Source organism: Salvia hispanica, chromosome 2, assembly GCF_029641045.1.
Source record: "Salvia hispanica isolate PSC_SH4W2 chromosome 2, Shi_PSC_v1, whole genome shotgun sequence".
In the NCBI taxonomy this organism is placed as follows: domain Eukaryota; kingdom Viridiplantae; phylum Streptophyta; class Magnoliopsida; order Lamiales; family Lamiaceae; genus Salvia; species Salvia hispanica.
The window spans coordinates 4,601,441-4,626,492 of NC_142693.1; the positions used below are offsets into that span (position 1 = coordinate 4,601,441).

General features: G+C 37.3%; 3 protein-coding genes across 9 annotated transcripts; 1 reads left to right on the top strand and 2 right to left on the bottom strand.

The window, feature by feature from the left end:
* Nucleotides 1–548: 548 nt before the first annotated feature.
* LOC125201570 (putative disease resistance protein At4g27220) lies at nt 549–20,640 on the top strand. Of its 5 annotated transcripts, XR_016135024.1 has the most exons (5): nt 599–676; nt 1,100–1,168; nt 4,764–4,798; nt 16,672–20,122; nt 20,453–20,640. XR_016135024.1 is itself a non-coding variant. In XM_048099742.2 (4 exons), exon 3 carries the CDS (start codon nt 16,673–16,675, stop codon nt 20,057–20,059), a length of 3,387 nt encoding a protein of 1,128 aa, XP_047955699.1. In that variant the 5' UTR covers nt 549–676; nt 4,764–4,798; nt 16,672; the 3' UTR covers nt 20,060–20,101; nt 20,453–20,640. The 5 variants fall into 5 exon arrangements, 1 of the variants encoding a protein (XP_047955699.1); XR_007172937.2 differs by lacking the exon at nt 1,100–1,168 and having other exon boundaries at nt 549–676; XM_048099742.2 differs by lacking the exon at nt 1,100–1,168 and having other exon boundaries at nt 549–676; nt 16,672–20,101.
* On the bottom strand, nt 5,656–6,899 carry LOC148931459 (uncharacterized). Its single transcript, XM_089064792.1, has 2 exons — nt 6,629–6,899; nt 5,656–6,407 (listed from the first exon to the last, which is right to left on the bottom strand). The coding sequence occupies exons 1-2, from the start codon at nt 6,897–6,899 to the stop codon at nt 5,725–5,727; spliced, it is 954 nt and encodes a 317-aa protein (XP_088920918.1). The 3' UTR covers nt 5,656–5,724.
* Nucleotides 20,641–21,459: 819 nt separating the features above from the next.
* Nucleotides 21,460–24,884, bottom strand: LOC125185143 (disease resistance protein At4g27190-like). 3 transcript variants are annotated; one of them, XM_089065920.1, is made up of 4 exons: nt 24,683–24,881; nt 23,872–24,608; nt 22,640–23,797; nt 21,460–22,534 (listed from the first exon to the last, which is right to left on the bottom strand). In XM_089065920.1, exon 4 carries the CDS (start codon nt 22,389–22,391, stop codon nt 21,651–21,653), a length of 741 nt encoding a protein of 246 aa, XP_088922046.1. In that variant the 5' UTR covers nt 22,392–22,534; nt 22,640–23,797; nt 23,872–24,608; nt 24,683–24,881; the 3' UTR covers nt 21,460–21,650. The 3 variants fall into 3 exon arrangements, with proteins under 3 accessions (XP_088922046.1, XP_088922044.1, XP_088922045.1); XM_089065918.1 differs by having other exon boundaries at nt 21,460–23,797; nt 24,683–24,882; XM_089065919.1 differs by having other exon boundaries at nt 21,460–24,608; nt 24,683–24,884.
* Between the last annotated feature and the right edge of the window lie 168 nt (nt 24,885–25,052).

Genomic DNA, 25,052 nt, shown 5'->3' on the forward strand with positions numbered 1-25,052 from the left:
AACCCGTTTTGTATTTGCGTTACAAAATTATAGCCCTAACCCCACTAATTTACAGGGCTATTCGGGTCAGCTCACTGGTTGAATTGACATCCCTATATGTGAATATATATAGTACTCCCTCTGTCCCTGAAAATTTGTCACCTATTTTCTTTTTTGTCCTCCCTAAAAATTTGTCACCTTTCACTTTTACCTTTTTTGGTGGTGAACCTCATATTCCACTAACTTATTTTCACTCACATTTTATTATAAAACTAATATAAAAAAGTAGGACTCACGTACCACTAACTTTTTCAACCCACTTTCTATTACATTTCTTAAAATCCGTGCCAAATCAAATAGTGACAAATTATGGGGGACGGGGGGAGTACTATTTTTCAATAAAAGTTAAAGAATTATTCCAATTAGAACACATTTAATTAAATTTAAAATTACAATAACACTAGTTCAACTCACAACATACTAGCTAATTTATTTAAAAAATTGAATTAGTAGAATAATAAAAAAAAATTGCTATGCGGGGCCTTTAAAAATCTCAATTCACAATGAATGAAGCATAAGATAATGATATGACCGACTAACCTCAGCCATTGACTTAATTTTGCATCTGGAAAAAAATCAATTTTTCATCACTTCAGAATTTGCGATAAATCCCTAGACTTCAGTTGAAGAAATAGAGGTAAGCTTGCATCTTTTTATTCTTTAATCGCTACTTTACTTACTTTCCTTGATTACGGTTAATTAACTATTCGAATTTACTTTCCAAGATTTAAAGAATCATGCCTATGTTTTTCTTGAGCTTTTGGAAGACTAACCTTATCAATTTTATGATGTATACCATCTGTTGTCAAATCTTCATAATCTTGGATTTTTCTGGTTAATTTGTTAGGAATAAGGTTTTAAAGTTTGAGAAATTAATATGTTCTTTGACCCTGTGATTCATGTATCTACAAACCGGATATAATCCAGATTAATTTACTAGTTTCATCACTTTGAGAAAATGTGAACTGGCAGGGAAAGTTACTGGTGTGCAATATGATTGACGAAAAACTATGTGAAGCATTTAATTGTCTCTTTTTGCTTGATATGTTTGATCGTATAGATGGAGATGGAAAATATTTTAGCCATTTTGCAGAGTGTCATAGCCAAGTATATAATTACTAGTCTAGAGGTACGATCTATTGTTAACACATTCCTTAATTATTAATTATAGTTAATTTAATATTATAGGATTTTAAGATTTATTGATCTAAGAAATTGTCATGTGTAAATTCATTTTTTAATTTTTTTTAACATTAAAAAAATAATAATAGCTCTAAATTTATGGTTTTAGATCAAAATGTCAACACATTGAATCAAACATATCAACACAACGCCATGTCTTGAATATATCTTTTTTATAACCAAAAATATCGGGGAGGAGGGTGGGGGGTGGTTATGTTTATTCAGACACCCAACCTTTGAATAAAATCAAAATATATCGTTCCAAAACATGACTCAAGCCCAAAAGTGACTTGGATCCAAAGATAGAACAAGAAACAATAAATTGGAAGTTCCACGGTTTGAGAACCCTCATACTATCAAAACTAAACTAAAACTAGGATGAACAAGTGGAATAGCTAAAAACAAAGTATCATATACTAAAATAATAACAAGATCAATTCACATCTCTACGTCGGAAGCGTAAGTTAGGATAACCAAGCTAGTCCATCTTAACAAGCGCCTTCAAAAACCGAGGCGCAAGACTGAACCATAGAAGGACAAGGCAGGGTCTGCACCTCCCCCTTGAAAGAAAGTCGGCAGCACGGTTTCCCTCTCTGTAGATGTGTGAGAATTGAACCTGCTGCTGAGAGATCAAGCTGTGAATCTAAGCCATATAATTTCTTGGATCAACGGAACCAAATTGTCAAGATGACAGTGAAGAAACAAGAGTCGCCGAGTCCAGCTCTGTCCAAATGTGAGTAGAGAACTTCATAGCCAGATAAGCCTTGAAGAAGAGCCATAAGCTCCGCATCTGACTCAACTTATTTTAACACAAGTAATACCCGCAAGTGTACGTGGCTAGTGCAGCAATAACTAAGCAAGAGTATCGTATCCCAAGAGACAAATTTGTACCAACTTAAGTAGCACGAACAAATATTAACTACCGCATCCGTTCCACTTAAGATGACACGTTTTCCTTTTTAGTTTGTCCCAACTAATGACACATTTTCTTTTTTAGAAATTTTCTATCTCCAATTAATACACTCAACCACTTTTTCTCACTCCTATTAAAATATTCATCTTCCTTTCTATCTCTATTTTAATACTCACACCCACATTTTTCCTCTCCAATTAAATACATTAACCAATAACTTCTAAAATCTAGTGTCGATCAAGAAATGTGTCATCTTAGCCGTGACGGAGGGAGTACTAACTAGACAATCAGAAAAAGTTTGGTTTGTTTTAACACTTATAAAAGCATATAATGAGCAAGTAAACAATTAAAAACACGTGAACAAGTTGTGGAAAGATAATATGGAGAAAATGTAGAACTTAAGGATCTGATGCACAATTCCAAGCTTTTATCCAATCTAGTTGTCTTACCTTTTAGTGTCCCTAGAGTTATTAAGTCAATCTCAAATATATATTAAACCCCTTCCCGAGGCAAGAAACCTGTAGATTATGCGCTAGGATTGAAGTCCCCTTCTAACCCTTGACCCCTAACTCTCAAAAGCACGATATGATCAAATACCTCACTCAACTACAAGAGCAAAGTAAGAACAAATTGATTGAATAAAAACTATGAAATTAGTGAATCATCATCAAGAATTCTACAAAAAGGGTTTAGCTACTCATGTTCATGGCAAATCAAGTTCTAACACAAAGGAATCCAACAAATACAATAATAAAAGATACTAAGTACTCTTGTGAGATAGATTTGTGGAGTGAAGCTTCAATCTTCCAATGTAGAACCTTCAATCTTCAATTCTCTCTCAGAGGTGCTCTTGGGGTGTGTGGAAGTGTAGGAGGCGGCTGGGAGTGAATAATCCTTCACCTAGGCATTATTTTACTCTTTACTTTCAAAAATCGTGTTTGATCGTTACAAAACGCATGACTGTCGAACCCGTCCGAGTGGCCATGAGTGGCCAAAAGATACCCGTATGGGTATAAACTGCTAGAAGCTCCATGCTTTGACACCTTCACCCGTCCGGGTGACCCTGTGTCAAAGACAGCTATATCCATCAATTAATTTGTAGTCTGCTATGGACTTTAAATTAATCAATATCTTTTTATTTTCCAAGAGTTTGTCCAGTTCGAGATGTATATTTAAAATATACTTTCCTATTATTATTCTTGGAATAAATTCCAAACCAGTCGGGTTTGAATAATAAACTTTTCTTGAACACCTCTCGGGGATATAGTCAAACCACACAGGCACACGATTCAATGCAATAACTAAACTAACATCATACTTACTGTTAGGTTTGGTATACTGAAAAGCATGTTTCGAGCACGAATAGATTCTTGCTTGTATACAAAAACTCGACATTCCACTTTTAAACCGATTCAGTATTATTCGAGCAGTTTCGCACGAATAGAATTAGTATTATTATTACATTGTGTTTGCTTGTGCATTTGAAAGATGTTTTTCAAACATTTTTTAAATGCATAAGAAACAAACAAAGCCTAAGTTTTTTGCTTATTAGACTGGTTGTGGGCGTCGTCCACTTTAAGGTAACTACAATCGGTTCTATGCAATGCTTTGCAAAAGAGAAAGAAGAATTTCACAACCTAGATAGGCTTTGGTTACCTATCGCGAAAGGTTGCAATGTCAGTTCCATTATTTCTAAGCCTTATTGAAATATGATGACATTGGTATGGTATAAAATTGAATGGATCTAACAGCAATATGTGTCTTTATGCTATCTACTGAAAGACTAGTTGTTTATAAACTACCATTTCTTAATCAATATATTTAGCCGTGGGCATACATTATGAATTATGCATTAGTTTGACTTATCAAATGGTGCGGGTAGTGGTAATTAATATCTAGCGGTGCTAGGATTGCTATTATGTTGAATAGCGCGCCTGGTGAGTCTGGTTTGATAATGTCCTCAAGAGGAGCTAGAAACAAGGTTTTATTATTCGGAAAACTAGCCAGTTGAAATTTAATTATTCCATGAATAATAAATAAACGTTTCTTGCTGAACCCACTCTCGAAATGAATAAGATGTTAATTAATTAAGTCCATAGCAGACTTTTATTAATTAATGGATATTTATGTCTTAAGCGCGGGAAATAATTATTTAAACGGGGAAACCTAGATTACTTGTAATTGCGGATTTGGATTGGTAAATCAATATTATTACTGTAGCGGATGATAATAATATTCCAATTCAAGCTTATATTAAATTAGGGTTCAATTTAATTAGATAAAAGCTACTCCCTTCGTCCGCCATTAGGAGTCCCGGTCACTTTTGCGCCATTAGAACTAATATTTCACTAACTTTTTCAATCCACTTTCTATTATATTTCTTAAAATTCAGGTCGAATTAAAATGGAACACATACTGAGGGATGGAAAAGTATTTGTAGGGGAAAAGAGAAATAGACTTACCTAATGGAATAATTAAAAAAAGGTTGCTGTTGGAGTCTTTGAAAGTTTCAATTCATAATAAATGTAGCAAAAGATGATGAGACGACAGATTGTTTTCAGCGATTGACTTAAATTTGCATATGAAAATGATCAATTATCATCACGTTAAAGTGTTTGCTTTTTTGCAGATAAAGCACAAGACTTCTCAGTTGAAGAAATAGAGGTAAGCTTGCATCTAAGCTTGCATCCTTTATTCTTTAATCGTTACTTTACTTACTTTCCTTGATTACGGCTAATTAATTACTCGAATTTACTTTCCATGGTTCAAAGAATTATGACTTTGTTTTTCTTGAGCTTTAGGAAGAGTATCCTTGTCAATTTTACGATGATGTATACCATCTGTTGTCAAATGTGCATAATCTTGGATTTTGCTGGTAAATTATTTAGGAATATGAAGACTAATAGTTATTTGAAGACGAATTGAAGCGAAGAAGCAAATCTTTTACTGAAAGCATAGAACTGAAAAATCGAAGTAGTGAGCTTACAATCGAGAGAGAAGAATGAATAACAACTCTAGCCCCTAAACTAGTTGAGTATATAAACTCTTAAGCAAAACAAATAACTACTTACATCAGATGGCTAGGAATAATCCATTTCAAACTAATCTCAAATCCAACGGTTCCTCATTGTTTGAGCTGATCAATGGCTTGATGTCCTCCATCTTCTAGCTTAGTCCACCAATCCATGGCTGTGATCGAGCTAATCACTCAACAATCTCCACCTTAATTGCTCGATGGCTGATCAGTTGCCAACCTGCAAACTTTCACCAAGCTTTTGCATAGCTCAAACTTGTCCTTTGGCAGTATATCCGCTGGGTTCTCCTCTGTCCGAACCTTGAATACTTTCACCTCTCCTCTTTCTATTGGCTCCCTTATGAAATGCAAACGCACATTAATATGCTTGCTTCTTTCATGATATACCTTGTGCTTTGCAAGGCACAACGCGCTGTTGTTATCACAACCTATTGCCACAGCTCAGTGGCGGACGCAGGATTTTTACGATGGGGGGTCCAAAAATAATTTATAATAAAATTAGAAAAATATAAAACTAAATAATAATGTTTAAGTATTAAAGTAAAAAACAAACATATCATAACATTTCTCTTCTATTCTTCATCTTCTGGAATCGCTGCATAATGGTTTCATTAGTAACATTAACAAAAACATCCTTTTCAATGTAAGGAACTAAGCAATCTTGTAATAGTTGGTCTCCCATACTATTACGTAGAGAACTCTTGATGAATTTCATTGCTGAAAATGCTCTTTCCACTGAGGCGGTAGCAACCGGCAAGAGCAATGACAACTTGACTAACAAATAAACCAATGGAAAATTTTCATGCTTTCTTGTAGAAACCATCTTCTGAGCAAGACCACCGATCCCAGATACCTGTGAAAAATTTTCATCTATCCGCACATCATAAATAAAGCTTTGAAGTTGATTTTCAAGCTCATACAAAGCAACTCCAGAAAACTCTGATGGATAATAACTAGCAAGGCGAAGCAGCTTCTCCAAATCAAATGCAGAAAATGAATCTCTAGGATCGAAACATGCCATGCATAAAAGTAATTCTGTGTTAGTTTCACCAAAACGATGATTTAACTCTTGAGCTTGCATGTCAATCACATAACAAAATATGTCAACTCGATAATAGTGGAGATTCTTCATTTTTTGAGTTCTGCGTACTCTTCCTCGAGGTACATACTCATTTTTTGAGTTCTGCAATATTAAATTATGTATTGGATAATTGGAGAAAGGGGGAGAAAGGGTAGCGGCTGGAGTGAATATTTCCGAGAGGATCAAAGTTGGGATATTAATTATCTAGGTTTAACTCTAATTTAATATAAAATATTATTTAATTTAAATTTAATGTGAAATTACTAAAATACCCCTAAAATTTTTAAAAAATATTGGGGGTTCCATGGGCCCCCCATGGCTCTCTTTATGTCCGCCTCTGCCACAGCTGACTGCACAACACCAAAATCAGCAGCATTGCCTTTGTTCCAATAACTCTTCGTTACTGCAGCAGTCAAAGACATAAACCCTACTTCAGTAGTTGATAAAGCCACTACATGTTGAAGGCTGGAATTCCAGCTGATGGCCAATCTATACATGGGGAAGATGTACCCTGACCGTGACCTTCTATTATCAATGTTGCCTGCAAAATCTGAGTCGCAATAACCAACCAATACATCACCAACATGTTGATCATCACCTCTGAACTTATGCCAAAATCTCCAGCTCCTTTTAAGTATCTCAGTAGTCATTTGAGAGCACTCCAATGTTCTCTACCATGATTTTCCACAAATCTGCTAGTTACACTCACAGATTGAACTACATCTGGCCTCGTACTTATCATAGCATACATAATACTATCAATGATGTTGGCATAAGGGATCTTATGCATATCAGCCTTTTTCTTCTCAGTTTCTGGTCTCTGATCAGAACATAGTCTAAAATGTAAAGCCATGGGTGTAGCAGTTCGTTTTAGATTCTCCACCTTGAATCTCTTCAATCTTATTATGACATAATCTTGTTGAGTAAGCCAAATTAGCCTCTTCGGTCTATATCGGGTGATAGTCATGCCCAAGGTTCTTCTTGTTTCTCCTACATCCTTCATATCAACGACCTTAGTTAAATCATCCTTGACTGACTGAATTTCTGTCATACATGCCCCAAGCAGCAGCATATCATCCTCATACAACAAAAGGTAGGGCAACAGGGACTCCATTCTTGCTCTTGATGTAAACTGTTATCTTAGCACACAAGGCTCACACACTCTTTGTTTCTCTGTGAATCACAGAGAACACATACACCGAGCACACACACTAATCTTGAAGAAGAGAGAGTGGTTTCTTGGAGAAAAAAGAAATTCTCTTTATTGATTGACTCACTAACTAACTAGATACAAGCAAATGAGCTATATATGCGGCTCATACAAGTGGTAACCGCTCCTAACAGATTTGGAGCCAGCCAGAGCATTGACAACTCATACACTAATAGAATATCTAACTCTAACAGCTAGTTTCTGATTCCTTCTTTATCCTTTAATTCTTCACGTTTTAAGAGCTGAATGTGGACTCACTTCTTACGATTCTCTACCTGAGTACACACTTCAGTTCTTGCAACAAACTTTGATCAGCTCCTTGCAATGATCAAACTTGTCTCTTCCTAGAGACTTTGTGAGCATGTTAGCTGGATTGTGCAAGGCGATAATCTTGACCACCTTCACTCTTCCCTTCTCAATCTCATCTCGAATAAAATGTAGTCTCTCATCTATGTGCTTACTCCTCTCATGGAAATACTGATGTTTAGCTAAGCACATAGCTGAGCTACTGTCACAATGGACAACCATGCTCTTCTGATCAAAACCAAAATCTAATATAACATCTTGAATCCAAAAGCTTTCTTGTAGAACTGTTGTTAATGTCATATATTCTGCCTCTGTTGTTGACAAAGCAACAACACTCTAGGCTTCAACTGACCCTGTACCAAACATAGTGAACAAATAGCCAATTTGAGACTATCTATTATCTAGATTTGTAGCCTAATTTGCATCACCATCACAGTAGCCCACCACTACTTCCTCACCCTCCTTATTAAAACCATTGAACAGAATACCCCCCAGCTACCAGTGCTCTTCATGTACCTCATTATCCACTTAAGAACATTCCAATGCTCTCTCCTAGGATCAGCCATGTATCCGCTAGTAACTAAGATAGCATGGGTCAGGTCTGGCCTTGTACATATCATAGTGTACATTATACTCCCAACCACACTAGCATAAGGAATAGACTCCATCTCATTTTCCTCTTGCTTAGATTTAGAAGTCTGTTCCTTAGATAGTTTAAAACTTTGTGATAGAGGTGTTGTAGCAGCTTCAGAACTTTCTCAATATAATCAAACTGAATTAGCCACAACCTCGTACAGCCTCTATCTCTATGAATATTGATTCCAATGATCTTCTTTGCCTCACCCAGATCCTTCATTTCAAAGCTAGACTTCAAACCTGCCTTGACTTTCTGTATCTCAGTCATATATGGTCCAAGCAAGGAGCATATCGAGTGTTGCCTTTCTTCTTTATGTAGATACAATCATCAAACTTTCTTGTGAAACCAATCTTCATCACCTGCTCATCAAACTTCCTATTCCACTGCCTAGGACTTTGTTTTAGTCCATAAAGGCTCCTTTTAGTAAGCAGACCTTGCCTTCATCTCCAATTTTCACATATACCTCAGGCTGATCCATGAAAATAGTTTATTCAAGATCTCCATTGAGAAAAACAGTTTGAGATCAAGTTGTTGCAATTCCCAGTCCAATTGATTCACCATTATAAGAAGTGAGTCCACAGTCAGCTCTTAAAACGTGAAGAATTAAAGGATAAAGAGGGAATCAGGAATCAGAAACTAGCTGTTAGAGTTAGATATTCTATTAGTGTATGAGTTGTCAATGCTCTGGCTGGCTCCAAATCTGTTAGGAGCGGTTACCACTTGTATGAGCCGCATATATAGCTCATTTGCTTGTATCTAGTTAGTTAGTGAGTCAATCAATAAAGAGAATTCCTTTTTCTCCAAGAAACTACTCTCTCTTCTTCAAGATTAGTGTGTGTTCTCTGTGTGTGCTCGGTGGGTATGTTCTGTGTAAATTACAGTGAGAATACCAAAGAGTTGTGAGTCTTGTGTGCTGAGTTAACAAGTGGCGCCGTCCGGTGGGAAATTGAAGTTGGTTTGCAGAAGTTTAGACGGTATCAGAGATGGCAACAAGGCTAGATGCGGAGAAATTCACAGACAAAAATGATTTTAGCATGTGGAAGATGAAGATAAAGGCAGTTTTGATCCAGCAAGGTTTGGCAGCGGTTCTTGCTACTTATAGTGAGAAAGGGAAAGCTCTAGTGCAGTCATCTTGTGCTTTGGAGACAAAGTACTGAGAGATGTGCAAGAAGCTAAGACAGGAATGGAGATTCTAGAGAAATTAGATGAAGTCTATTTGGCTAAATCTCCAGCAAATAGACTTTACCGGGAGAAGAGGCTCTACTCCTACGGTCTTGCTACTAACAAATCCATTATAGACCAGCTGGAGGAGTTCAACAAGATTATTGGTGATCTTGGCTCGGTGGATGTCAAGATTTATGATGAAGATAAGACTATCTTGACACTCAATGCTCTTCCTAGTTCTTATGATCAATTGAGTGATGTCATCATCTATGGCAGAGACAAGCCTATCACTTACACAGAGGTTTATTCAGCTCTGATGGTTAAAGAGCTTCAGAGAAATACCAGCAAGGGGTCTGATCTACAAGCCTCAGAGGCGCTCTGAATGAGAACAAATTCAAGAGGCCTTAATTCAAGAAAAAGTATGAAGAAAATTCCAAGGCATCCACCTCTGATACCCCAAATGAAACCGGATCATTGCAATGGTGCAAGAAGCCTGGGCATCCAAAGAAAGATTGCTTTGCATGGAAGTGGGTGTAAATCCACCAGCCTAGCTTCTGAATGTGAGGGCAAAGGGAAGAACACCTATGATTGACACTAGTCATCAATAATCATCTTTCTTTAGATGCCTAGGCTTCTTGCACTAGTGGCACGATCTGGTTTCTTTTGGGGTATCAGAGGTGGATGCCTTGGAATTTTCTTCATACTTATTCTTAATTTAGGCTTCTTGAATGTCTTCACATTTAGAGCCTCTGAGGCTTGAAGATCAGGGTATTTCTCTGAAGCTCTTTAGCCATCAGAGCTGAATAAACCTCTGCATAAGTGATAGGCTTGTCTCTGCCATAGATGATGATGATGGCATCACTCAACTAGGCAGAGCATTGCAAGATAGTCTTATCTTCATCAGAAATCTTGACATCCACAGAGCCAAGATCATCAATAATTTTGTTGAACTCCTCCAACTGCTCTATGATGGATTTGTCAGTAGCAACACTGTAGGAGTAGAGCCTCTTCTTCAGGTAAAGTCTATCTAGAGACTAGCCAAATAGATCCATTGATGTCTTGGCTTCTTGCACATCTCTCAGAACTTTGTCTCCAAAGCCCAAGATGACTGCACTGTGGGCCTTGAGCTGCATATCATCAAGCTTAGCCTGGGATTTCTCATCAAGTGCTGGAGTTTTCCCTTTCTCACTCGGAGTAGCAAGAACCGCTAGATGAGGGACATTTGTTGATCATTTTAACTGCCGTAGATGCAGCTTCAGCCCAAAATTTCCTATCCATTTCCTATCCATGCAGATCTCTTTCTACAATGATCCTATTACCTCTTTTTACCACACCACTTTGTTGGTCTTATGCCTCTTGATTCCCTTAGATCTGAAAAATTCATCAAACTCTCTCACTGCAAGAAGTTGATCAACATCTGCTGCAAGAACTGAGTTGTGTACTTAGGTGGAAAATTGTGAGATTGAGTCCACACTCAGTTCAAAACATGAAGACTAAAAGTGAAACAACAGCAGCAACTAGCCGTTGCTAGAGCTTAGTTTGCTAGAAGAAAATAGAGCCGTTTGAGGAAGCTCATTTGTTTGTTGGTTTAGCTCCATTCGGTTAGGAGCAGTTACTGCATATGTGATTTACATATATAGCAGCCTTGATTGTAATTGTAGTTCTAGTTTTTCAATTCAATTAGAGAGTTTCTTTTTGCTCCAAAAATCCCTTGTTTTACTGTTTTCATCTTCCAAGTTTTAGTCTCTGCGATTAGGGTTTGATTTGTGGGTCTTGTTGATTGCCAACACATTCATATTAGAAATTACTACTACTAAGTTTTGACAAAGTTTATCTAGCTACAATTTACATAAAAAGATTTGGCTAATGGGTTCACTACTCCGAGGTTAGTTGTTACAAAGTGTGAGAAGTGTGTGCATAATGTAGCCCAACCCAATAACTGATCCAGCACAAGAAGGAAAAGAAGGAAGCATGTTCAAATTTCTTGAATTAGCCATTGGAAGATTGTTAGGCAGTTAGTATTCTGTTATAGGCTTTCCTTTTCCCTTTTCTTGTCTCAGTCGTGTGAACGCAGTTAGCTAGAGGTGTATAAAGTGTGGATTCACAGCTCATTGTTGAGTGATGATCATAGTGTAATCTCTGTTTTCCCTTCAATAAGATCTTTCACACATTTCCCTAAAGAACTCTCACATACTTCAAAACCTTTCCTTCTCGATTTTAATTTGGTTTTCCTTCAAGATTCATAACAGTTTGGCGCTGTCTGTGGGAAAGATGCCAGAGAAGGGATCAACTGCAGAAATGGTAGCACGGTTGGAGGCTGAGAAATTTACCGAAGCAATGACTTTGGGCTTTGGCGATTGAAGATCAAGGCATTGCTAATCCAACAAGAATTGTCTGCAGCGATTGGAAGAAAAGGAGGGTGATCAGAAAAAGGCCGATGAAGTGCTCAATGAAAAGGCAAAGGCCAAGCTGTCTAAGATTCACGCTAAGGCTCATAGCGTGGTAATATTATGCCTTGGTGATAAGGTGATAAGGGAAGTTTCAAAGGAAACTATGGGGTCTTGACCAAGTTTGAAAGTCTCTACATGACAAAATCTTTAGCCAATCGGTTGTGTATGAAGCAGAGGCTGTACTCGTATAGGTTCTTGGAAGAAAGAGGAATCACGGAGCAACTTGAGGAATTTAACAAAGCTGTGGATGATCTTGAGAACATTGATGTTCAGATCAATGATGAGGATAAGGCCATCATGCTATTAAACGCTCTCCCAAAAAGTTTTGATGATCTAAGAGATGCAATGGTCTATGCTGATGATGGGAAGGCCTCTACATCAGAATAGAAGGAGTCCAGATCATGCCATTGGTGTAAAAAGCTGGGACATCTTAAAAAAGACTGCTATGCCTGGGAAAGAAAACAGGCTGAAGGTAACTCTCATCCCTCCTCTGATTGCGTTGAGGAATGTGCAGCACCAGTAATATTAAATGTCATGGAAAGTGGTTTGAGTGGTGTATGGATTATGGATTCTGGTTGTAGTTTTCATATGTGTCCCTATTAGTCTTGGTTTCATGATATGGAAGAGGCTACTGTTTTTGTTTTGTTGGGTAATAACTATGTTTGCAATGTGAGGGGGATTGGGATGGTGAAGCTGAAAATGCATGATGGATCTGTTAAGATGCTGAGTGATGTTAGGTATATTAATGAGGTCAAGAGGAACCTAGTCTCTCTAGGATTATTGGAGAATAAGGGCTATACCTTTAGTTCATCTAATGGAAGAATGGAGGTAAGAAAGGGGCATAAGGTTGTTATGGTGGCAGAAAGAAGAAATATCCTCTATTACTTGCTGGCAGACTGTTAGAGACTATAATTCAGTAATAACTGATGACATAAGGTTGTGGCATGAGAGGCTAGGACATCTAGCAGAATGAAGCATTAAGGAGCTGATAAAATCAGGCCTGACTCCAGAATTAGGAGATGTCACCACAAAACTTGATCCATGTGAGCAGTGTGTTCTTGGAAAGGCAAAGAGGACTCCATTCCCTACAGGTGCTCATTACTCTAACTCACCTCTTGAGTATGCACACTCAGATCTATGGGGCCCAGCACCAGTAAACACTCTTGGTGGTGGAAAGTACTACATGACTATTATTGATGATTATAGTAGAAAAGTTTGGGTCTACATCTTAAAGGAGAAATCAGAGGCATTTCAAAAGTTCAAATATTGGTGCAAAGAAGTTGAAGCTGAAAAGGGCACCAAGTTGAGATGCTTGAGGACAGATAATGGTCTAGAGTATTTGTCAAAAGAATTTGATGCTTTCTGCAAAGAAAATGGAATCAAGAGGCAACGAACATTCACAGACACTCCACAACAAAATGGAGTGGCAGAACGTATGAACAGAACCCTCATTGTTTGGCTCTGGTTTGAGCAAGAAATTCTTGGGGGAGGCTGTTTCTACTGCTGCATACTTGATCAATAAATGTCCATCTACAAGCCTGAAAGGTGAGACTCCAGCCAGATGGTATGGTGGACATGGGGATTACTCTAAAATCAGAACCTTTGGTTGTAAGTGTTTTGCTCACATCAAGCAGGGAAAGCTAGAGGCTCGGGCTCTCAAGTGTGTGATGTTGGGCTATTAGAAAGGGGTCAAGGGATATAGGCTGTGGTGTGTTGAAGAAGGGAAGCATAAAGTGGTTATCAGCAGGGATGTGACCTTTATTGAGCACCTAATGCTATATCTAGCTAAGGCAGATGAGGATGGAAAGAAGGAAGACTCTACTCAAGTTGAGGTGGAGCATCAAGATCAGTTTCTTGAGCCTGTGATAAATGTTGAGGATCAGTCTCAAAAGCCTATAGATATTAACGCACATATGAAGAAAGTCCAGCACACACCGATGATTTGAGGAATTATCAGCTTGCAAGAGATATGACTTGAAGAGAGAATAGAAGGGCTCCAGCAAGATATGCAGAAGCTGACACAATTTCTTAAGTACTCTGAACCTGCTACATACAATGAGGCAGTATCAACTAGTGAGAGTAAGAAATGGATTGAAGCAATGAATGATGAGATACACTCTCTAATCAGAAATAAGACTGGTGGAAAGAATGAGTTTATGAAGTTGTTCAGTTGTAAGTGGCTATTCAAAAAGAAGGTGGAGTCTACTGGAATTGAGAATGTGAGATATAAAGCTCGATTGGTTGCCAGAGGTTTCACTCAAGAAGAGGGTGTTGACTACAATGAAGTATTTGCACCTCTACCCAAACATGCTTCAATAAGGATCTTGCTAGCTGTGGTAAACTAGAGAGATTGGGAAATGCGCAACAACTAGATGTGAAAACTGCATTTTTACATAGAGATCTTGAGGAAGCTATCTATATGTATCAGCCTGAAGGATATATGAAGAAGAGATATGAGAATAAGGTGTGTCTACTCAAGAAAAGCCTCTATGGATTCAAGCAAAGCCCAAGGTAGTGGAACAAGAAATTTGATGCACATAAGTGGCTTTGCTAGATCCAAGTATGATGATTGTGTGTACATTAAGAGAAGAAGTGAAATTCAAGTAGCATATCTGCTGATCTATGTGGATGACATCCTCATAGCTGGTCCCTCTAAACATGAAATTCAGTGGGTGGACTGAATAAGAGTTTTGAAATGAAAGACCTTGAAGATGCAAAGAGAATCCTAGGTATGGATATAATTAGAAACAGAATGGAGAGGCCTCTTTGGCTATCTTAGGCAGATTATGTGAGCAAGGTGCTAAAGAGGTTCAACATGAGCAATGTCAAGCCTGTAGCTACACCAATTGCTCAGCATTTCAAGCTGTCAAAGAATCAAGCTCAAGGAAGTATTTAGGAGCTAAGGAGATGGAGAATATTCCCTATGCTAACATTATTGGGAGCTTGATTTGTACTGGCTAGACATCTCTCATGCAGTGAGTATATAGCATATATATGTCTGCATTTGGGAGAGAGCACTAGAGTGCATTGAAAAGGGTGCTCATACATCTTAAGGGAGCAGACAACTATGGTATCCTATATAAAGATTGTGATGAGTCAAAGGAAGAAGCAATTCAAGGTTATCGTGATGCAGACTATGCAACTAACCTTGACAACAGAAAATCCCAAACAGGCTATGTGTTTACCATGTTTGGCTCAGCCATTAGTTGGGAGTCAGCTCTACAAAGTGTTATGGCCTTATCTACTATAGAGGCTGAGTACATAACATTAACCCCAGTGAAAGAAAGTTTCTGGATCAAAGGGATAGCAGCTGAGTTTGAGGTAGTCCAAGATGCTGGGCACTGTGATAGTAGTAATGCTCTGTGTCTTTCTCGGCATCAGGTGTTCCATGAGCAGAGCAAGCACATTGATGTGCTGCTACACTTCATCAGGGATGAGGTGGAGAAATGGAATGCAAAAGTTGTCAAGATCAGTACTTTGCACAATCCAGCAGACATGCTTACAAAAGCCCTTCCTAAGGAGAAGTTTGAGCATTGTAAGGAGTTGATCAATGTCTGTGAACATGGTTGAGCTACATCTTCAAGGTAGAGAATTGTGAGAAGTGTGTGCATAATGTAGCCCAGCCCAATAACCGATCCAACCCAAGAAGAGAAAGAAGGAAGCAAGTTCAAATATCTAGAACTAGCCGTTGGAAGATGTTAGGAGGTTAGTATTCTGTTATAGGCTTTCCTTTTCCCTTTTCTTGTTTCAGCCGTGTGAAGGCAGTTAGCTAGAGGTGTATATAGTGTGGATTTTCAGCTCATTGTTGAGTGATGATCATAGTGTAATCTCTGTTTTCCCTTCAATAAGATCTTTCACACATTTCCCTCAAGAACTCTCACATACTTCAAAACCTTTCCTTCTCGGTTTCAATTTGGTTTTCCTTCAAGATTCATAGCACAAATATATTTTTTTATTTATTTTAACTTTTAGCAGTTAATTTGACCCGACTTAAAATGTATTTCGACTTTTTTGTATAGCAAATAGTAAGATTAACCAAATTGTGCTCACCCTAATATATTATCAAGGTGCATGGTGTTTTGCATTACACAAATTTTACTTTGAAAAATGCACTTTAACATTGTCTTATTTTGAATAAATATTATAGTCCCTTTGTCCACGAATAATAAGATCAATTTGACTTGACACAATTTAAAAAAATATAATAGAAAGTGAATGGTAAAAGATAATAAGATGAGTTATACTTTTATATAGCAGTATTAGTTTTAAAATAAAATTTGATTGAGATAAAGTTAAGTGGAATGTGTAATCCATTACCAAAAGTAGTAAAAAAGCAAATGAGATGTTTATTGGTGAACAAACGAAAAATGACAAAACGAGACAATTATTGGTGGACGGAAGGAGTAAATAACAAAATGTAGTAATCTCCATGTCCTGCCGGAGTTGAGTCGTATTATTTTTTTTTGTTGTTGTCTCGTTGTAATTGAGTCATATACTCCATTTTTTTGACAAAAATGAACACATTTAATCACTCTTACTTTATTATTTCTATAATTATCTATTTTATTCTCGCTTCTACTTTATTATCTATATATTGAGGTTTTTGGCTCATGTTGATCATGGTGAATCTGCACCATCTTACATAAATTTACTAGGATGGCTTATGAAGTTTCTAAAGTGGTGTTGCAAGCTTCCTCAACTGTGTATGCACCTCTTAAAGACATGTTTTCATACATGATGGACAAGAAAGAATTTGTCAAAAACTTAGAAGACAATTTGACAAAGATGATTAGAGAGTTGGCCACCTTTTATTCAAGGAAGGAAAAGGTTGATCGAAGGCTAGAAGCAGCTGTGTTCGAAGAAAAAAATGGTGAATACGATGTGTTGGTTAAGCAAATAGAGTTTCATCATAAACGATACTATGAGTTTGTCAACAAGTATCAACGATATTGCCAGGATCTGCCAAGTTTTGAGATTCACGATGTTTCGAGTGCAACAAAAGTAATGGATGTTGTGCAGAAAAGAAAGCCAACCATCAAGACACGCAAGTTCTTCAAGCTTGCGACACTTAGCAAGAAGATTAATGAGCTGCTGAATGAGATCTCTCTAGTTAGTGGCAAAATGGAACCCGAAAACGTGTTACGTGACAAAAAAATCGAACCCATTCAAGTGAAATATGATGATATTGATCTTCCTTCATCCAATGAATATGTCAACAAAATTATAAGGTACCTCAACGAAGATGGAAACAAACGAGTTGGCCTTCTCGGTCTTATTGGAGTAGGAAAAACAACTATCATGAAAAGGTTGAATAATCAGCTCAAACATTCTTTGGCTTCTTCTTGTGGAATGACAGTGATAACAAAATTTGATTTTGTTATTTGGATAGATTGTCATAAACAATATGAGGAAGAAGATGATGTTGTTAAAGGGATTCAGGATGTCATATTGGGACGACTAATGCTAATAGGAAATGAAGCAAATAGCATAGAACAAAATGCAACAATCATATCAAATTTCCTCTATGATAGAAAGTATCTATTGCTGATTGATCAAGTCTCTTCAACTATCAACTTAGACAAAGTTGGAGCTCATAAAAACCACAGGTTTGGCAGAGCTGTACTTGCATCTAGTAACAGGAAAGTTATCTTATCTATGACCGATCAACAGGTTGAGATCAAGCCTCTATCGGACACTGATGCGATGAAACTCTTTCTAGAAGTTAATGGCAAAGTTAACGACCCGCGTGTCAAACTTATTGCTGAGAGCATAGTAGAGTCATGTGGAGGGCTGCCATTGGTGATCAAGTTAGTAGCTTATCATTTAAAAGGGCAAAAAGATGAACAAGTGTGGAGTGATGTGAAGCGGATTCTGCAATCTGAAACAAAAGCTAACTTGCGAAAATTGGAAGGAGTCGGACATGCTTACAAGCTGGCATATGATAAATTAGAGAAGAGTCAGAAAAAATGCCTACTTTTTGTAACATTGTTTTCAAGTGATCAAAAAGTCTACAAAGATTATCTTGTAGAATGTTGGAATGCAGAGAGATTTCTTGAATTAGATGTTCCGGAACTTAGGGCTGCACGAGAACGTGGAGCAACAACTTTGAGAGAGCTAACGGATCAGTATTTGCTGGAAGATCACTCAGACGAGCATGTTAAGATGCCGGTATACTTCAGAAGAGTGGCTGCTGAGCAGGAATATCCAGGTGAAAACGAATGCATAAGTTGGATGCCACAAAAGATTCAACCCCTTACTGATGAAACTTGGAAGACGGCTAGGAGGATGTCATTGATCCGTTGTAAGTCCAAGCTACCTAGCAAACCAATAAGTGATAACATGTCAACATTGCTAATGCAATGTTATCGCGATTTGGTGACACTTGGAGATATGTTCTTTGAGAACATGCAAAAGCTTCTCATTTTGGACTTGCACAAGGCAAATATAGAATCACTTCCGACTTCCTTCTCCAGTTTGGTCAGTCTCAGATGTTTATATCTAAATGATTGTCGTCGTCTTGTTATGTTACCTCCAAAAGTCGAAAAGTTGAAGAAGCTTGAACTCATTGACATTCGTGGAACTTCAATTCGCTCGTTGCCCAGTGAAATTGGCGATATGCTTTACTTAAGGTGTTTGCGTATTTCATTTTGCCAAACAAGGTGCCACCGCAATGGCAAATGTAAGGAGGTAGAAATGATGATTCCTTATAATACCATAAGTCGTCTTCATCGGCTTGAAGAGTTGACAATTGAGGCGGGGTGTTGCAATCAAGCTTGGAATAGTATTGCTGAGCAAATAGTCAAAGAGGTTGCATGTTTGGAAAAGGTGAGTACTCTTAATTTTCACTTCCCAAATGTGACTACACTTGAACTATTTGTTGCTCAAAGCAAATCTCTCCAAAATACGGACACGCATTGGAGTACAAACACTTTAAGGTCGTTTAATATTTCCATTGGTTGCTATGATACGAGATATCCATATGGTTCGGTAATCTCTGGAATTTCACCGAAACCAGAAAGACTCTTAAGATTCTCCACTGGTGAAGAAATTTCTTCGGTAAAAGAACTACTGCGGCAGGCCAACTCATTTGAATTAGTTGGCCACGGGGATGTAGTGAGCTTGAGTGACTTTAACTTGAGAAATGTCGAAGCACTAAAAGTTTGTGTTTTGAAAGGTTGTAGAAATATGACAACTTTTGTGGATGGTCTTAGAATCAACGAGCAAATGGAAATTACAGAAGAATCTGATTTTGTTGTACTTCAGTGTTTGGAGAAACTATATTTGTTTGAACTTCAAAGGTTGCGGTCTATTTGGAATGGATCGGTTTGTTCAGGAAGTCTTGCAAACTTAAGGGAACTTACACTATTTGGTTGTCCAGAGTTGACTACAATTCTCAATCATGAACAAGCGACAACTCTATCAAGCTTAGAGTACGTCAAAGTTGAGAACTGTTCTGAGGTTGTTGAAATCATCAATGACAATGTTGCTGCTGACAACGTTGGTCTATCTAGTATGCTAAACAAGGTAAAGACCGTCGACCTGGTGGACTTGCCAAAGCTGCGAAGCATATGCAAGACTACTACGTCTATGGAATGGAGGTCTCTGGTGAAAATTTCAATAATAAGTTGCAATGGATTGCGAGATATTCATTTGAGTTTGAGGAATGCAGACAAGTTGGAAACTGTTGAGTGTGAAGAGAGTTGGTGGATTCAGTTGCCAGAGGAACAAAACCAAAAAATTCTTCCTTGCCACTTCATTGTCGTGGAACAAGAATTAGGTAATCAAGGCCGCCATGCAGGAGAGTCATATGAACATGGAAGATCAACCAATCATGAGACATCAATTGCCAGCGTTTCCAACAAGTGCAATGGTAAGAACAAGCAGCCCATGTCAAGAACAAGTTCTGGCCTTCAAGACATTCTGGAAACATCAAATGGACCGGGGCATGTTATTTATCAGTCAACAAACACCAATGTTCCGGCAAATGAAGAAGCATCGGTGGGAAGATGTTCAAAACTGGACTTTTCAGTATCCTCTCACTAGAGATATTTTACTTAACAGAGTTTGATGATTGAGGAATCAGAGGTACTGTTCTAGCAAGTAAAGGTTGGTACTACAAGTTTTGGTGTTGAGCATTTTGCTTTAAAAAATGAGACCTTGTTTTTCAAACATTACACATCTAAATCATTATTTATCTAAATCTTAATATACCAACCACTACTTTGTGTGTATTAGAAAGAAAGGCTAAAATTTTGTCGTAAGGATCTGTTTAAATCTAAATCTAGTTCATATTCCTCTACCCATTTCCTCATCTGATTTGTATGTATTTAATTCTACTATATGTGTAGTAGGTCCTTGTTGATTAGCACTTACATATGAGATCTACTAAAGTTACTTCATCTGTGTTTTTCTTACATATCCATTCCTATCTTATAGGTTTTCAGAGTATGGATGATGGTGTGCAGAAAAGAGGAACTTTCTTTTCTTTTTGGTGTTTGAAGATAAAAATGAGACAATCTCATATTCTATTTATGTGGTTTGTACAAGTATTGAATCAATATGGATTGAAACTGCAGTTTCACAAGTTAAAATTTTCAGTTTGTTATTTGATTCATCTTGTTTGATGTCGTTTCGCTGTCCGTATCGAAGCTTTGATCTTTGCAAATCTATTTGAACTATAATTCCTAACTAAGAAGACTCTTCAATTATGAATTACTGGATTTTGGTTACAACTTATGGTCTTAGTTGTGATTGTGAGTAAGTCAAATAAAGTGGCTACAGAAGTAAGGTCACTCTGTTAGCTAAGGGGTTGAATTGCAACCAAAATGCTACTCCTACTTTGATGACAAGAAATTCTTGAACTTCATCTTACTTACATTAGATCCACAATCTAGAATCACTAAATTAAAATGCATATCTTTACCTAATCAATCGAAGATTGAATAAGCAACCACAAAATGGAATTGAATAGAGATGTTCTTCCTTGAAATAAGAGAAAACATACAACTCTTGTAAATTTTGATCTAAACGTAACTCCTAGCCGATGGAAAACACCAAAACATTGGCACCAGTGATGTGTTAGGAAGCAGACGATGGTCAAATAATCTTAAAGCAGTTTTGGATCTATTGCGACAGAAAAATTTATGCTATTCAGTTCTAAGCCGAAGTTCCCACACAAAGATGATCATATTAGCTAAAAATAAAAACAAGGTATTGTCAAAAGTTGTAAGAATATATTCCATAAACAGAATTAAAGACAAAAAAAAAAAATTGGGACACTGCTAATTAGTATGCTCTATGTTTCTGGTTCAAGGTTCAAGTTGGGACAACCATAAACACTGACCTTTTCTTCTGACAGACGAACACCACAGCCAAGGCTAACCAGCTCCGGTAGGTAGGCAAGTACGAGTTTTGTTAACCTCGGAAGGACATTGTGTTGGTACTTCACATTCCTACTTTCCTCTTTGATTATTTTCTCCAAGACTTCACAGTCCTTAACAATAAGTTCCTCCAGGTTGGCAAGACATTGAAGCATTGATTCCCAAAATATGAATCGTAGCTTTGGGCATGTATTGACCGTAAGATGTTTAAGTGCTTCAAAGTTTCTCAAAGGCGTCTTAAAGCATCTGTTCAATCACCATACTTTCGACCGGGGCTTACAAATTTGTCTCAATTCCCATACAAAGTAGATTCTCAAAGACTTCAGACATGGAAATGCATCTTTAGCCTTTTCCTCATCCAAAATCGTTTGCATTTTCGGACACTCTCGCACGGCACAGAATTCCAGTGACTGGAAACTAGAAATGTCGAATTCAGACAGGCTCCGGACATCAGTGTGGTGATCCAAGTAGAATGCCGTGGCACGAATGATGACTCTTTTCACCAATGGGGATGTCTTATCGCCGTTAACATACCTCAAACATCTCTCATGTTGACTGAACAATGATTCCACTTCTTCTGGGACCCGAGATGCAATTCGCTTCACATCTTGGCCAACCGTAAAATAAAACTTGCTCAAGCTCTTCTTCTCATCATTCCATGAATGACTCGTTTCAATGAAATTTTCAAACATTTCTGTTTTTGGAAAGTAGAAGTGAAGAGAACTCAACATCTCCAACTTGCTAATATCCTTGATTATGCATGCAGCAACTTCTGTCCATCGGTGATCTTCAGGGTGCACGCTAATGCTTAGTGATTCTATTCCTTTCATCTCTGATAGAAAACTGGGAGCAACCAATTGATGTGGCAAATGCTTATAATCCCATTCATCATCCGGCCCATAGAAGGATAGGTGAATTCTCTTCATATGCTCAAGCTGACTGATTTCAGCAGGGAGGTCGTAGAGCTCAGTGCCGGACAGATCCAGTTCCTCCATTTTCTTGAGTTCTCTTATTTCAGGCTGAAGTTTTTCAAGACAAATGCAGTTCCTCAACAACAGGACTTTAAGCTTTGAAATCTTGAAAAGTGAACTAGGTAAGTTCCTGATTTTGGTATCTGATAAGTCTAGAAAATGCAACTCTGGCATGTTGTCGAAAAACGAAGGTTGAATGAGAGTTAAACGTTTATTTCTCTGTAGGAATAAGATCAATGAATCAGCATAGTCTGGCTTCGAGGATAACTCACGCAAGTCTCGGTCAGCCAAATTCAGCACGCCAAATTCTTGACTTTCTACACAACTTTCAGCAACATTTTCCTTTCGCGACTCAACAGCAGCCGGTAAAGAATCACCCGCAGAACTTGAACTGAGCAGCAAAAATTGACTGTCAGTGTCAGTTTATATTTTTTCCATATATACTGCATAAATATTTGTGTACCTCAGTTCTAGCAGAATTTTCGATCAAAATTGAAATAAAGATAATAAATATCAAAAGTTGTAAGAATACATAATTTTGCAATTGTATTATGACTTTTTTTGTTCTTCCATAAACAGATTGTCCTTAAACCTCCTTATAAAATAAGTACTCCATGATATCATCTGTTTTCTTATTCAAATTAAACACTATCTATGACATATTGTAATAAACACTTAATACAAAATATAATGGTTTCCGTAACCTAAGCATGAAAAATGTACTTACTTGCAATGGGGAATGTTGTAACCTAAGTTGAGCATATTCTTCATTGCAAAAGTTTATTAGGTTTTGGACAAATTGGAGGGTGAGGCGCCGGTGACAAGGTTGCCGGAATTTCGACGAAAAACAGAGGAAGGGGTACGGTTTGGGATTGCATAATTAGGTCACAATTTTGTGGTTTATTAAAAGGGGGAGAAATTTCCTTAATTAATCAAAATCCTACATAGGAATTTTTTAAAAAAATCAAAATCCTACACAGTAATATGGAAACTAATGCACCAAAATATTGTGGTAGAAAGTTTCCTTAATTATTTTGTCAATAATTTAAATTTTGTTAACATATTGATAAATTATTGACACTCACAAACAATGTTTAACAAAACGAAAGGTCTTCTTAAGGATATAAAGAAGACACAACTAACACAAGTGATGAAACTTTGAATCAATATTCCTCTTTACAGACTTTGAATCATCAACTCTTGGTCTTAATGGTTTCTTCTATTGCATAAGGATTTAGAGCCCACTGCCTCCTTGGCCAAACCTACGCAAGGCAAGCTTAAACGCATCATTTCGACCTCGAGTAATCAGCTCACTACGCAATAGGACTTCAACCGGAGCAAGAGTGCTAGGCGCGGCTAAGGATGAGTACGAGGGCGTGTCAATCTCTGTCTCGCCAACCCCAAGACAATGCCATTCTCTTCGATTTCATCTGCATAAAAGTTATTATAATAAAAATATAGTAACGGTCTCCCTAAGAAATGCATTAAAGATGATAGTACTTACTTGCAAACTCATGATGTGATGAACCAAGAAAGAGCATTGAGATACTTTTGCAATATGTTATTCCAACACTTGTCTCCCTTCTCCAAAATCAAATGATACAAGAACCCTTCTCCATTTTCTCGTATTTGGGAAAATCAAACAATACAAGAAGCACTTGGTGGAGGCAAATGATCAAAAGGCCCAATTTTCAATATTTTTGAGATATTTTCACCTCCTCCACAACGTGAAACTCAATTTTCATTGAGGGCAAAACCTATATCTTTATGCTATTATTATTCTTCCAATGATTTAAGTTTTGACCTAACATTCCATGTCCAAAAGTTTTTGCTTTGATTATGGACCAGACATTAGATAAGCTAGGAACTAAGGCAATCTCATTCCTATTCCTAAATAATGATAATATTACTTCCCTTAGTGGAAGTAACTCATATATTTTTATAATATATTCATTCCAAACATCATCAAGTACAAGAAGATAAGTTTTATCTTTCAAATCTTCTTGTAGGAATTTTTCTAAAACCGATCACGGAATCAATATATTATAAAAAAAATAAATCCAGCCTTCATCTTTGGTCTAAGATTGAAGACTTTCCTAGTTAAAGCTATATTTCCAACGCCGCCCATTCCGACAACTACGACTACCTTCTCCTCCTCCACCACATCATATTTTCCAACAAAAATTGGATCAAGTGTGAATGAATCAGTTTCTGCTTCCCAAGTGCTCATGATCTTGAAATCTGTATTGATTTGTTCGATTTCATGAGCCATATTGATTTGAAATATCTTCAAAAGATGAGAGAAGTGATAGTACCTTATCCTTGGCTTTGGATGCCTTGTGTTGACTTTCTTGCGAAGAAGAGATAGCTTAGTTCATCAGCATCTCTCAACCAGATCTTGACAAGAGAGAAAGAAAAGATTGTAATTTTTTTTTGTGAGGGGGGTTTTAATATTACAACCAAAGTTGAATAGTACTACCAATTAATAGAGTGGTCATACTTAACCTCCATCTCTCATTAAAAAAGGAGAATCCAATGCGATCACATTAAATGTAGACCAAAGTTACAAAAATGAAATTGCCACTCACCTTCGTGACCCCCATGTGATCACAATAAATTTAAAATTTTAAACCAAAGTCACAAATAATGAAATTTCCACTCACCTTCCTGTGAAGTTAATGCACT